Source organism: Mandrillus leucophaeus, unplaced genomic scaffold (assembly GCF_000951045.1).
Source record: "Mandrillus leucophaeus isolate KB7577 unplaced genomic scaffold, Mleu.le_1.0 Scaffold28, whole genome shotgun sequence".
Classification (NCBI taxonomy): Eukaryota; Metazoa; Chordata; class Mammalia; order Primates; family Cercopithecidae; genus Mandrillus; species Mandrillus leucophaeus.
This window is the reverse complement of record NW_012102920.1, coordinates 2,337,877-2,351,160: the sequence shown is the minus strand read 5'-3', so window position 1 is coordinate 2,351,160 and position 13,284 is coordinate 2,337,877. Positions and strand designations below refer to the sequence as shown.

Here is a 13,284-nt window from a genome sequence, read left to right as displayed (position 1 = left end):
AAAAAAAAAAAAAAAAGATGAGTAGAGCAACACGGCAAGATCCACCAAATGCAGAGGTTGGGGCCTCGGCAGAGCTGCAGAGGGGAGCCCTGACTGGCCCAGGGCTTAGGGTGGGCCCCAAGCCTGCCTCAGAAGACGCGCTTGCTAGAGTGAATCCCGGAACAAGCAGAGTCCACTTCCTTCCCACCCAACGAGACACAGACGTGAATGACAGCCAGAACGCGGCAGAGGCGGCTTTCCAAACCACATGACAGGACCCCGTGTGTGCAGGTTTGAACACAGGGACCCCACTGTGGCAGCACCAGGACCAACCCTCCCCGTTCTTGTCCTCCACCGTGCGCCCTGGCCCATCCTCCCTGTCCTCGTCCTCCACGCGTGCCGCACACAAACTGGGTTCACCAGCATTGCTTAAAGCAGATGTTCCACACAAACAGGTCCTCCTGCCCGAGTACCGCCTCCGTGGCAGGGCCTCCAGAATCCTGACCCTTCACCTCACGCTTAGTACAGAGCTCCCAGCATATACAATCGGCTGAGCCAAGCAGCTGCAGAGGGAAGGTCGTCACCAGAAAGCAGTGCTGACCTTCACAGCCCTGGAGGAACAGGGCCACGCCCTGCAGGCTGCCCAGACTGTTCCCTCAAGTTCCCCCAAAACAATCTGTCATTTTTCCAGTCTCAACTCCGAGGAGAAAGAGAGTGTGGGTTTTGTTTCTGGTCCCTGCTGAAGGCCTTGTCAGGACGCACCACACAGACCATGGCGGCCCCTCCAGATGGCACTTGGGTCTCTTTCTGCCAGAGCACAGGAGCCACGGGCCCCACTGCTCAGGGAGTGTCGCCAGCAGCGCTAGGCTCAATTCAAACAGGAAAGGTGCCGACAATGTCTCAGTCTCGATCCTAGAACCTAAGATTCTATCAGCAGGTTCACCACGTCAGTGTAAAAATAAAGCCCACACGAGGGTGTTTTCTGAGCCGCGTCAACAAAGGCCACAAAGGGAGTGCCTGAGCCGGGGATGAGACGATGGCTGGGGCCGCCACGAGGTCAGCCAGGGCCTCAGAGGACAGCAGAGGGGCCGCCTCTGTACTGCAGTGCCCGGAAGCATAGTCCTGGCAGGAGCTTGTGGCTGGGCGGCCACCACACAGCCCCTCTCCAGCAGTGCCCTCCAGGGGAGACCCCACGGGCACCCTCTCAAGAGAACTCGTAGTTGGGGAAAAAAAAGGGAGTGTGAGAAACACCCTCCCTGAGCTCTGTGTGGAAACTGAACCTGGGAGGGGTCAGACTAGCTCGGCCCCAAGGCCCTGGGAGCCATGTCCCACCCCCATGGCTACCCCCACCCGTCTGGTCTTCCTGGGAGCTGGGATCAGGCAGGAGAGCCTGTTGATGTAATGTCTGCTTTAGAGCCGTGTGCCAGAGGACCAGGCTGTGGGTGACGAGGGGCACACCCCGAGGGCAGGCAAAGCAGGAGGGCAGCCAGCCTGACCCCCCACCCCCGATCCTTACCCAAGGGCACCCACTGGCCAGCCCATATTTGGCTGCCCCACTCGCTGCTCAGGCAGGCACAGTCGCTCCCGGTATCACTGGGGGTCGTATCTCAGCCTCCCTTGGGAGCCGTCCCATGTGGTCACAGGGGTGAGAGGACCCAGGTGCCACGTAAACAGCAGCTGCAGTGAGGTGGGGGTCTTAGAACCACACCTGGGGAGAAGATGGCGGGTGTGCGGCCGGCCACAGCTTCCTGGCGCTTCCTGGCGAAGTCTGAGATCTTCCAGATAAAGACCCCATCATAGGTGGATGCCTCCATCTCTAAGACCTTCTGCTCCAGGTCAGCCATCGCCAGGTCCTTGAGGCCAATGCTCCTCTCCAGCTGCTGCACCTGCCGGGCGCCAAGACCACCTTCTCTCTTACCGGAGGGGTGTGGCATGAGCCCGCCTCCCACACCCACCGATCTCCAGCAGGACAGTGGTCCTGGGCACCCCTGGGCTCTGTGTTTCTCAAGTCCACTCCCTGCACACAAGAACCCAACCCTACCCTGGCCAAGAGGGGGTGGCTCCAAGTCCACACAGAAGCTCCTGGCCAGCAAGCCTGCTCAGAAGCCACACCAGGCTTTGCACATCCCCATGGCTGACTCTGTCCTCCCATCAGAGAGAGGAGGCTCCTGCCCACGGCCTGGTCTCTATGACCTTCCAGGGTTTGGGTCCCTCAGAGAACAGGACTCAGAAACGAAGGGGGCCAGAGCCTTCCATAGAAACCACACTGGACTGGGGTTTGCAGATGGACTTCTACACTGTCCAGGCTCTAAAGCTCCAGGACCTGCTAGAACCTGCTGGGGTGCACACACCATCCCCCTTTACACTGTCCTCCTCATGGCTGGCCGCCCACCAGGCACAGACCTTGTTACTCAGGGCTTCAATCTTGTCTTGGTCCAGCCGGTGCTGCCGGCTGCAGGCCTCGGCAGTCATGGCCACCCTCTCCACCTCCCGGTTCAGGACGCAGACAATGTTCTCAAAAGTGGCCGTCTTCTTCTCCAGGTTCTCGCACCTCTGCAGGAGCTCTGACCCCGCATGGCTCTGGTCTCCCAAGAGAGGCTTTGCCTCCAGCACTGAGCTCAGGAGCATGGCCAGGTGCTCCCGCAGCCACTGTGCCTCGTGCTCTTGCTGTTTCTCACCCTCCACCTGCAGACACAGGGCAGGGAGGCTGCTGGCTCCACCCACCATTCAGCTCCCACCCGGGGACGGCCACCAAGACGCGGGCCTTAGAGCTGAGGAGACAGGCCAGAGTCTGAGATAGGGATGCCTGGGTGGCCTGGCCATGGCTGATCCTTCTTGTGCGTGACAGACTGAAAGTCAGGTATGTTTAAAGAATATGAAGCTTGCTATAGACCTTAGTTGCAGCCAGGCACAGCAGCTAGGAACTGTGATTCTAGCACTTCAGAAGGCCAAAGCGGGAGGATCATTTGGGCCCAGGAGTTGGAGACTAGCTGGGGCAACATGGCGAAAACCCACGTCTACGAAATTTTTTTAAAATGAGCCGGGCATGCTGGTGTGTGCCAGTAGTTCCAGCTACTCCGGAGGCTGAGGTGGGAGGATCGCTTGAGCCCAGAAGGGTGAAGCTGCAGTGAGCTGAGATCATACTACTGCATCTCTGCGTGGCTGACACAGTGAAACCCTGTTTGGAAGAAAAGAAAAAAGGGACGGGACGAGACGAAGGGAAGAAGGCGAGGGGAAGGGAGAGGGGGAGGGACAGAAAGGAAAAGAAAAGAAAAATAAAAGCAGCACACCATTTTTTAAAAAGCGACTCACGACCAGGCACGGTGGCTCATGCCTGTAATCCCAGCACTTTGGGAGGCCAAGGTGGGAGGATCACCTGAGGTGGGGAGTTTGAGACCAACCTGACCAACATGGAGAAACTCTGTCTCTAATAAAAATACAAAATTAGCCAGGCGTGGTGGTGCATGCCTGTAATCCCCGCTACTCGGGAGGCTGAGGCAGGAGAATTGCTTGAACCCGGGAGGTGGAGGTTGCGGTGAGCCGAGATGGCACCATTGCACTCCAGCCTGGGCAACAAGAGTGAAACTCTGTCTCAAAAAAAAAAAACCTACCCACAAGTTCCAGACAAGCCTGGCCAACATGGTGAAATCCCGTCTCTACTAAAGATACAAAAATTAGCCAGGCGTGGTGGCACATGTCTGTAATCCCAGCTACTTGGGAGCCTGAGTCAGGAGAACTGCTTGAACCTAGGAGAGGGAGGCTGCAGTGAGCCGAGATGGTGCCACTGCACTTCCAGCCTGGGCGACAGAGTAAACTCTGTTTCAAAAATAAATAAATAAATATAAAAATAGGCCAGGCGCGGTGGCTCACACCTGTAATCCCAGTACTTTGGGAGGCTGAGGTGGGCGGATCACCTGAGGTCAGGAGTTTGAGAGCAGCCTGGCCAACATGGCGAAACCCCATCTCTACTAAAAATACAAAAATTAGCTGGGCCTGGTGGTGTGTGCTTGTAATCCCAGCTTCCTGGGAGGCTGAGGCAGGAGAATACTTGAACCCGGGAGGCAGAGGTTGCAGTGAGTCGAGATGGCGCCACTGCACTCCAGCCTGGGTGACAGAGCGAGACTCTGTCGCTAAAATAAAATAAAATAAAACAAATTAAAACTAAAAAGCTACCCACAGGGGGAAGGTGAAGAGGTGGAAATTAGGCTGCCTTAAACATACCTCATTTTATAGACCTGACTTTGCAATTAAATTATTTTCAAATTTCCGCAACAAGATTTAAAAACAAGCCAGGCGTGGTCATGCCTGTAATCCCAGCACTTTAGGAGGCTGAGGTGGGTGGATCACTTGAGGTCAGGAGTTCGAGACCAGCCTGGGCAACATGGTGAAACCTTGTCTCTACTAAAAATACAAAACTTAGCTGGGCGTGGTGGTGCACAGCTGTGATCACAGCTACTTGGGTCTTTCATCACCTACTTGGGAGGCTGAGGCACAACAATTGTTTGAACCCAGGAGGCAGAGGCTGCAGTGAACTGAGATCATGCCACTGCACTCCAGCCTGGCGAGAAAGCAAGACTCAGCCTCAAAAATAATAATAATAATAATTAATAAATAAATAAGGAAGACACTCTTAAAAAAATCACAGTAAAAGAAACAAATGGACTTACATGTACACCCAGCTAGAGGCACAGCCACCCAGAGAGCAGAAGGGCACTCAAAAGACAAACAGCTGGACGAGAGCTCGCCCTGCATCTGCTCAGAGACCGGTGCCGCTGGGACCACGCCGTGTGCGGCATGGAAAAAGCAGGTCCTGGCTGAGCCTGGGGTGGGCGCCAGCATGGGGAGACCCTTTGTGCAAACGGGAAGCGAGCATCGCCACAGACTCATGCTGTGTTCACTCTCATTCCTCAACACCAAAAGGCCCAGAAACAAAGAGCACAGTGGCGGCAGCGAGCACCACTGAGGCCCAGGTGGTCTCTAAACAACCTCCCGCACGGGAAGCCCGGGCTCCCTGGAGATGGCAGATGCCAGGTCGGAGCGGGAAACAGACCGGAACACGGAGAGGAGAAGACTATCCAACGCAGACAAAGAAAATGGTCCTCTTCACCGTTATTAGGAAGAAAACACAATACCTAAGGCCACGCAGAATCAAGTCAGCAACTGACTCTACTACAAATACCGTCAAGGCATCCCTGTCTCCAAGCAGGGAAGGTGCCCGCCCAGCGAGCTGGCCAGGGGAGGGTCTGCACCCACGGCCTGCCCCTCTCCATCCATCAGGCACACACCTCAGCTGGGGGCCACCTCTGGGCCCAGCACTCCTCGAGGGTCCTGAGCTCAAGGAGCTCCTGTTGTACAGGACAAGACGGACAAGAGAGAGACATGAGGTGCTGGTGACAGAGGGCCAGAGTCTGCAGGGGTGGAGCAGGGGGGTCCACCCGGAGAGACCCAGGCACCTGGCCATTGTGCCAGTGTCCAAGTGCCTGGGGTGGGCACAAGTGGGCATGCCCAAGAAAGCTCAGGCCCAGCAAGCAGGGCAGAGGAGATAGCCGAAGGGAGGGAAAGATCACAGGAACAGGCCGCTCTGAATGAGAAGCCATGAGGAAGAGCTGTGATTGATTTCCAATTGTGAACAGGCCAGAGTGGAAAAGAACGGGGGTCCCATAAGCGCCTCAGCCTGGGTCCCAGTGAGAGATGAGGACGACGTGGACAGGGCAGTGACGGCTGGGGGGATGGGGGGTCCAGGTGTCCAGGAACCATTTGAGGGCAGACGAGATCTCTGTCAGCCTGAACATGAAGTGTAAGGCGAGAGGAGGGGCCCGAGTGCCTGCTGGTGGCAGAAGGCTTGGCGAGAGCCACTGGGTTAGATGCTGCCCTTTTCTGTGTGAGATGGGGGCAGGGAGACGGCAGCCAAGAAGTGGTCGTGGCGAGCTGGCCGGGTACATCTGAGATGTGCACTCAACACCCAGGGAGGCTCAAGGCGACAGGCGGGCACATGCATTGGGCATCCTCAGAGACAGGTGGCAGTCAAAGCCAGGCACTACAACGCCACCAGGAGGATGGGAGTGGACAGGGCTGCCAGCCCAGAGACCAAGCTGGGGGCACTCAGACAGCTGGGGTGGGAGGCAGTGCTGCAGAGGAGACTGAGGAGCAGCCGGAAGGAACCCAGGAAGCACTGGGCTGGAGGCAGTGAAGACCACGCCCAACCTCAGACCCCCAGACTCACCGTCTCGAGGCAGCCGATGGCGTGGAATCTGCAAGGGACTCGACACTTGCCACAAGTCTTGACGTGGTCCTGAAACTACAAGGGAATGGCGTCAGAGTGCCACCTTTCTCTGTTCTGATGCATTTCAGTACTTCCACACAGACCACGGTGATTTACACAGAGGGTTACATGACCTGCCCCGCTGGCCTCTTCACTCTCACACCGAATGAAACCCAACAGCCCATTTCCAAAGCAACATGTGCACACACCCGTGCACACACCTGTGCGAACATGCACACTGTGCCAGTAACTGAGATGGGCAAGTGTTTCGGGACACCTGTGGAGACCGCAGCTTGTGTGTCACATGGCACGCCTGTCCTTCTATCACAGTCCACAGGACATGCAGTGCTGAGGCCCCAGGGCCTAGGTTCAAAACCCAGAGTCAAACACCCACTGCTCACCTGGTGCGCGGTGGTGCAGGATGACACAGACACAACATGAAGCAAAACGTAAAATCCAGAAAGGGGCCAAGGGCACACAGACACTCACATATGACACGAGCATGGAACCGGGGAAGAAACAGAGCCCAGCACTGTGGTGTCTGACACCGGTCTAAGGATGCGGGAACAGCCCGAGGAAAAACATGAAACCCAAGTCCCTCCTCCATTTCCCAGGTGACATGGCAGGTGTGTCGCAGCCCTGAGTGTGAGAAAATCAAATGCACAAACATCAGACGCAGCACAGGATTCCCACATACCCGGGACGAGGGAAACAGCCCTAACTGTGAATCAGTTTCCAGAAACAATAACATAAGAACCTTGCACAATTCCCCCCAAAACAAACAAAAAACCAGAAACACCATCAAGTGGGCAGGAGTCATAAACAGCAAGAGAAGTACAGATGTGCTCGGTCACACCACAGCTTGGGAAGTGCCCGTCAGAAGCCCCTTGCCACCCAAAGGAGGTTGGTCTCAGGGTCCCTGAAACCCAAGGATGCTCGTCCCTGATGGAAGACGGCAGAGTGTTTGCACAGAGCCTAAGCACACCCTCCCTTATACCTTAAATCAGCTCTCGGTGACTCACGACCAATACAACGTGAACGCTGTGTCAATAAAAAAATCCACGCATATTCAGTGCATTTTTCCCTGAACATTTCCAGTCTACGGTTGGCTGGATCCACAGCGTGGACCTGCGACACAGAGGACTGATGTGCTTCTCACACGTCACAGTGGCAACTGTGCTCCCACAATGCTTATGGAAATGCAAATTTCCAAACTGCCGCACAGCGCTGCGGACGGGGGCCTGACACGTTTCCCTGTGAGGTCTCAGAATGCACTTTTTTTTTGCAGTTTTCGCTTTGGCGCCATGTAACCATTTTACAAAATTACAAAACCTTTTTTTTTTTTTTTTGAGACAGAGTTTCTCTCTTGTTGCCCAGGCTGGAGTATAATGGCACGATTTCAGCTCACTGCAACCTCTGCCTGCCAGGTTCAAGCGATTCTCCTGCCTCAGCCTCCCGAGTAGCTGGGATTACAGGCATGCGCCACCACGCCTGGTTAATTTTTGTATTTTTAGTAGAGACGGGGTTTCACAATGTTGGTCAGGCTGGTCTCGAACTCCTGACCTCAGGTGATTCTCCCACTTCAGTCTCCCAAAGTGCTGGGATTACAGGCATGAGCCGCTGCACCCAGCCCTTTTTTTGGCGGGGGGGCAGGGGAGCGGGGACAGAGTTTCACTCTTGTTGCCCAGGCTGGAGTGCAGTGGCTTGATCTCAGCTCACCACAACCTCTGCCTCCGAGGTTCAAGCAATTCTCCTGCTTCAGCCTCCCGAATAGCTGGGATTACAGGCATGTGCCACCAAACCCGACTAATTTTGTATTTTTAGTAGAGACAGGGTTTCTGCATTTTGGTCAGGCTGGTCTCAAACTCCTGAACTCAGGTGATCCACTCACCTCCGCCTCTCAAAGTGCTGGGATAACAGGCGTGAGTCACCGCGCCCAGCCTTTTTTTCTGTTTTAAGAGCAATCTTTAAAACTCAAAAGCAAAATGAAACAAATGTGCCTCCGTGGCATACTGAGACAGCCGCCTGCCCAGAGATGCTGCTTCGAATGACTTATCACACAGCAACTCAATACAGACTCTAAAAGCAAAGAGAACTAGAAAGAGAACTTCGTCATCATATAATTCGCCACGGATCACAGTCAGTGCTACTGACACTGTTCTTATGTACAGCAATGTCAACAGGAACCATGACTTTCTGTAGAAAGGAGACAGCAACATGGAAGTTGGGTAAGAATCTGAAATGCAAACATCAGTGTGAACCCACAATGTATTTTCTCTTAAAATAAAGCAAGGATCCCTGTGCTGTCACTGAAGTATTTTCGGATGAAACACTGGGCTGCGGGAAGAAGTGGAGGCAGGAATGAAACAGAACGGGCACTGGACACCCCCCATCTTGAGCCTCAGCAGGGCCTCAAGTTCTAACGCGCTCTCTTTCCTCTGTCCAGGCTCCGAAATTCCCACCACCGGAAGCTGAAGGAGAAGAGGCCAGGAATCCGGCGTGTGTGCAGCACGCTGGGAATGGGGGTGGGAGCGCCCAGGGAGAGGAGGTGTGAGAGAAGGCGCTGCTGGAAACGAGGAGAGACAAGTCCCCCCAGGCTGCCCACCTGGGCCATCCATGGAGCTGAAAGCCAGCTGGGTGCCTGGCCTCTGTAAGCCTCAATTTCCTCATCTGATAAAGGGTGCCCTAGGGTTCCTGTGAGGGCAGGAGGACAACCCCCAGGCCCCCAGGAAACGCTAAACACCGCCCGCCCGTGGTTCCTGCCAGTGTCATCATGAAGGGGCAAACACTTCATCAAACAAAAGGTGCCCGTGACCGCCGAGGCTTCTGGGCTGTTCAGCCATGAGGCCCAGGCCCACTTCTGTCCAGCGAGCCCCACAGGCCAGCCTTCAAGGGACCAGGTCCCAACACACACCGCCCCATGCTTGGCTCAGCCCTGCACATGTTCCAGGCAGCGGTGAGGAACCCAACCAAGCCCTGGGAGCGTGGTCACCAAGAGAGGCTCCAGCAAAACCAGCAAAGATGGAGAGGAGGGGCTGGGAGGACGAGACACAGCCTGAAGGGAGGCAGCTCTGGTGCCTCTGCACAGCTCTGACTGATAGATAGCAGGCCAATAGTTTACATCATCAAAGAACAAAAGCAAATCTTTAAAAAACCTCACATTTTAAAAGAGCCCGAAGCAAATGAACTACATACCACATCTAACATAAACTCAAAGAAAGAATGCATTTCAACTGCCCTCAGAACATGGCATGTGGACCCTACGTCTTGGTGAGATGTACTTCCAAGAACAAAAAGAGCTGTGAAGACACAGGTGGCCTCATCACCAGAAGTCACGTTGCTAGTTTTTGTTTACTGTTTTTTTGAGATGGAGTCTCACTCTGTGGCCCAGGCTGGAGTGCACTGGTGCGACCTTGGCTTATAGCAACCTGTGCCTCGCGGGTTCGTGATTCTCCTGTCTCAGCTTCCCAAGTAGCTGGGATCACAGGAGTGCCTGTGCCACCACACCTGGCTAATTTTTGTATTTTTAATAGAGAGGTGGTTTTGCCATGTTGGCCAGGCTGGTTTTGATCTCCTGACCTCAGGTGATCCACCAGCCTTGGCCTCCCAAAGTGCTGGGACTGCAGGTGTGAGCTACCACACCCAGCCTTGCCTTCTTTTTTTAGACAGGCTTTCACTCTGTCACCCAGGCTGGAGTGCAGTGGTGTGATCTCAGTTCACTGCAACCTCCACCTCCTGGGTTCAAGTAATTTTCGCACCTCAGCCTCCCAAGGAGCTGGGACTAGAGATGTGCAACACAATGCCCAGCTAATTGTTGTATTTTCGGTAGAGACGGAGTTTCACCATGTTGGCCGGGCTGGTCTCGAACTGGCCTCAAGTGATCCTCCCGCCTCAGTCTCCCAAAGTGCTGGGATTACAGGCGTGAGCTACCACGCTCAGCAGGTATTTTTAATTTTAAACCTACTCTATATATAACATAAGGCAAATATGTTACCAGTGTTAGGAACCAAGATTTGCAACATTAAAAAAAGATAAGAAAGGCCGGGCACAGTGGCTCACACCTGTAACCCCAGCAGTTTGGGAGGCCGAGGTGGGTGGATCACGAGGTCAGGAGTTTAAGACCAGCCTGGCCAAGGTGGTGAAACCCTGTCTCTACTAAAAATATAAAAACTAGCTAGGCGTAGTGGCAGGTGCTGGTAATCCCAGATACTCAGGAGGCAGAGAATTGCTTGAACCCGGGAGGCAGCGCTTGCAGTGAGCCGAGATTGCGCCACTGCACTTCCAGCCTGGCAACAGAGCGAGACTCCATCTCAAAAAAAAAAAAAAGGAAGAAAAAAGGACCAGACACAGTGGTTCACACCTGTAATCCCAGCACTTTGGGAGGCTGACGCGGACAGATCACAAGGTCAGGAGATTGAGACCATCCTGGCCAACATGGTGAAACCCCATCTGTACTAAAAATACAAAAACAAAACTAGCTGGGCATGGTGGTGGGCATTTATAGTCCAAACTACTCGGGAGGCTGAGGCAGGAGAATGGTGTGAACCTGGGAGGCAGAGCTTGCAGTGAGCCGAGATCTCGCCACTGCACTTCAGCTTGGGCGACACAGCGAGACTCTGTCTAAAAAAAAAAAAAAAAAAAAAAAAAAGACGGGATGAAAATGCACCATGTGCGCAGAAAGCCACGTGTTCACAGTGATGGGGACAAAGTCCACCAGACACCGCTGCGCTGCCTGGGCGACCGTCTTCGTCTTTCACTCTGGAAACAAAGTCTCAAGGAAAGAATCACCTCCTGACTCCTCCGTAAACCCCCTCAGGACAGACAAGGGCTGACACAGACCAGGGCATGCGCAGAGGGCACCTCTCAGGAGCACCTCCAGGCCCCACCAGCAGGAGACACAGCCTTGCAGACACGGGCCCCAGGCGGGCGTCCTGGCCTCTGAAGGGGGCATGGCAGCAGCCACAGCCTCTATGGCGCTCCGACGAGACAAACCCCCCATCAAGCTTCAAGTATGAGCTTCAGTCTCCAGGCGAAGGGAAAAGACGCTTTCAGACAGCGCTTGGCCAAGCTCACAGTGTGGGACATTTCACAGACAAGTGGACAGAGGTGAGGAGACAGCCCTGTCCCGTCCCCCAGCCCCACCCGTTTCAGGGCTTGGGCTGTGACCTGTATTTAAACAGAAGCAAACCAGAAAGACAGGCACACACTTATCGGGCTGAGCTTGTGGGCGGGCCCGGGCAGCCTGACCCCTCCAGTGGCTGCCCAGATGGGGACTGCCACCTGCGAGGCCTCCACATCTGACCTCTGACACACGGAGCAGGTGCCACCTCCCCTTCCAGAGCTTCAGCCTCTCTGGATGAGCTACCCTCACCTCCAATAAGGGAGGCAGTCTGGGAAAACGCCTCCATGTGTATTATTTCCCAGCTTCCCTTCCTAAAGGTGTCATCTGCAGCAGTTAACTCTCAACTGGGCGAGAAGCCATTTTCCTGACACAGTAAGGATGCCAGGGACGAGGTTCTGCCAGGCGAGGCACCAACATTTCACTGCTGTGGCGGCAGACCAGACTAGGGCGCCCAGTCTCCACCCCGGCTGCTTGCTGCAAACACTCAGCATCAAAGTCAGTACCAACATTTCTCATAAGCAGCACATGGAGGGCTATGAGAACTTTAATGTTTCATTTTCAGGATAACTGGGGAGTGACTTGCCCAAAAGTAAGCAGCTGTGTACACTGGAGGATGAAGAAGAGGGCTCAGGACTCAGCCACCTGGCCCCCAGTCCACTCAGGAGAGCAGCCGCCACCATGAACGCATCCATAACCCAACGTTACGGGGCTTTGCACTGCGGTTCCTTTGGGCACAAAGGTCATAACCTGCCCCACCCCCCACCCCACGGGACCCTCACGGCCAACACATGGGCCCCGCCCCGCGGTCCTCAGAGGACATGAAGGACACTCACCTTCTCCCGGGGGATCTTTTTCTTGCCGCAGCCATCACAAGTCAAGGGGAACTTGGGGCAGACCTCGTGGTGCGCCTTCAAAAGAAGCGATCAGGAGCATGAGGCTGGACGCCAAAGCCAGGCATGGGTGGCAAGTGGGGGTGGAGGGTGGCACACAGTGCTTGGGCTGGGTAGTGCTGAGGGGCTGCAGGAGCACGTGGTCACCCTCGAGCCTCGCAGGACGGCGCTCCTCCCGGGCAGGATCCTGCCAGCACCACCCAGGAGCCTTGGAGATCTTAACGTTTTGTTTGTTCTGCCAGCTCCAGGGCAATGCGAGGGAGACCCAAGCCACCAGAGGAGATTCGGAAGCCACGTGAAACAAAGGCCCCCGTGGAGATGGGGAAACGCTGCTCCCGCCAGGAGGGGAGGCCGGCGGGAGGGTCTGGCGGATGGACTGGGCTGGCTGCGTGCGGGACGTCTCCAAGATAGACCCTGATGTGCCGCTGCGGAGGGCCTGGCGCCCCAGATGTGTTCTGGTCAGGCCCGTCCGTCCATCTGACAGTTTACACGGAAGTGGGGACGGGTCAGCGAAGTGGGGCTCCTGAAGTACAAGAGCCCAGGAAAAAAGATGCCATGGGCCCCAGAGGCAGGGAGAGACCCGGAGACATTTCCACCAAAGGCAGGAACCCTGTGTGGATCGTGATCCACATACACCAAGGCAAAGACAGACAACAGGGACACAGACACAGGCTGCAGGCCGTGTGGACAGTCACAGCTACAGCTCAGACACGGCGCTAGCCACTGTAGCTCTGTGCACCGCAGAAGTGTGTTCTCACCAACGCTTCGGGGAAACACGAAGTCACACTTGAGCAACTGTCTCGGGGGCAACGCCCAGGCCTGGCGAGGATGGACACATACCCACCGCTGCACTCTCTACCTGATGCATTTAGACTTTTCTAAGACAAAAATGCTTTTCTTTTTTTTTTTTTTTTTTTTTTTTGAGACGGAGTCTCGCTGTGTCGCCCAGGCTGGAGTGCAGTGGCCGGATCCCAGCTCATTGCAAGCTCCGCCTCCCGGGTTTTTACGCCATTCTCCTGCCTCAGCCTCCC

General features: G+C 55.2%; 1 protein-coding gene across 2 annotated transcripts in view; it reads right to left on the bottom strand.

Moving 5' to 3' along the window:
* Positions 1–13,284, bottom strand: part of TRAF2 (TNF receptor-associated factor 2) — a 46,533-nt gene that overhangs the window by 4,833 nt on the left and 28,416 nt on the right. For both annotated transcript variants that reach the window (XM_011985101.1, XM_011985102.1), the window contains 4 exons: positions 12,197–12,271; positions 6,203–6,277; positions 2,383–2,664; positions 1,688–1,865 (listed from right to left, as the gene is read on the bottom strand). In XM_011985101.1, coding sequence (XP_011840491.1) covers positions 1,688–1,865; positions 2,383–2,664; positions 6,203–6,277; positions 12,197–12,271 — 610 coding nt within the window. The remainder of the gene's footprint in view (positions 1–1,687; positions 1,866–2,382; positions 2,665–6,202; positions 6,278–12,196; positions 12,272–13,284) is intronic.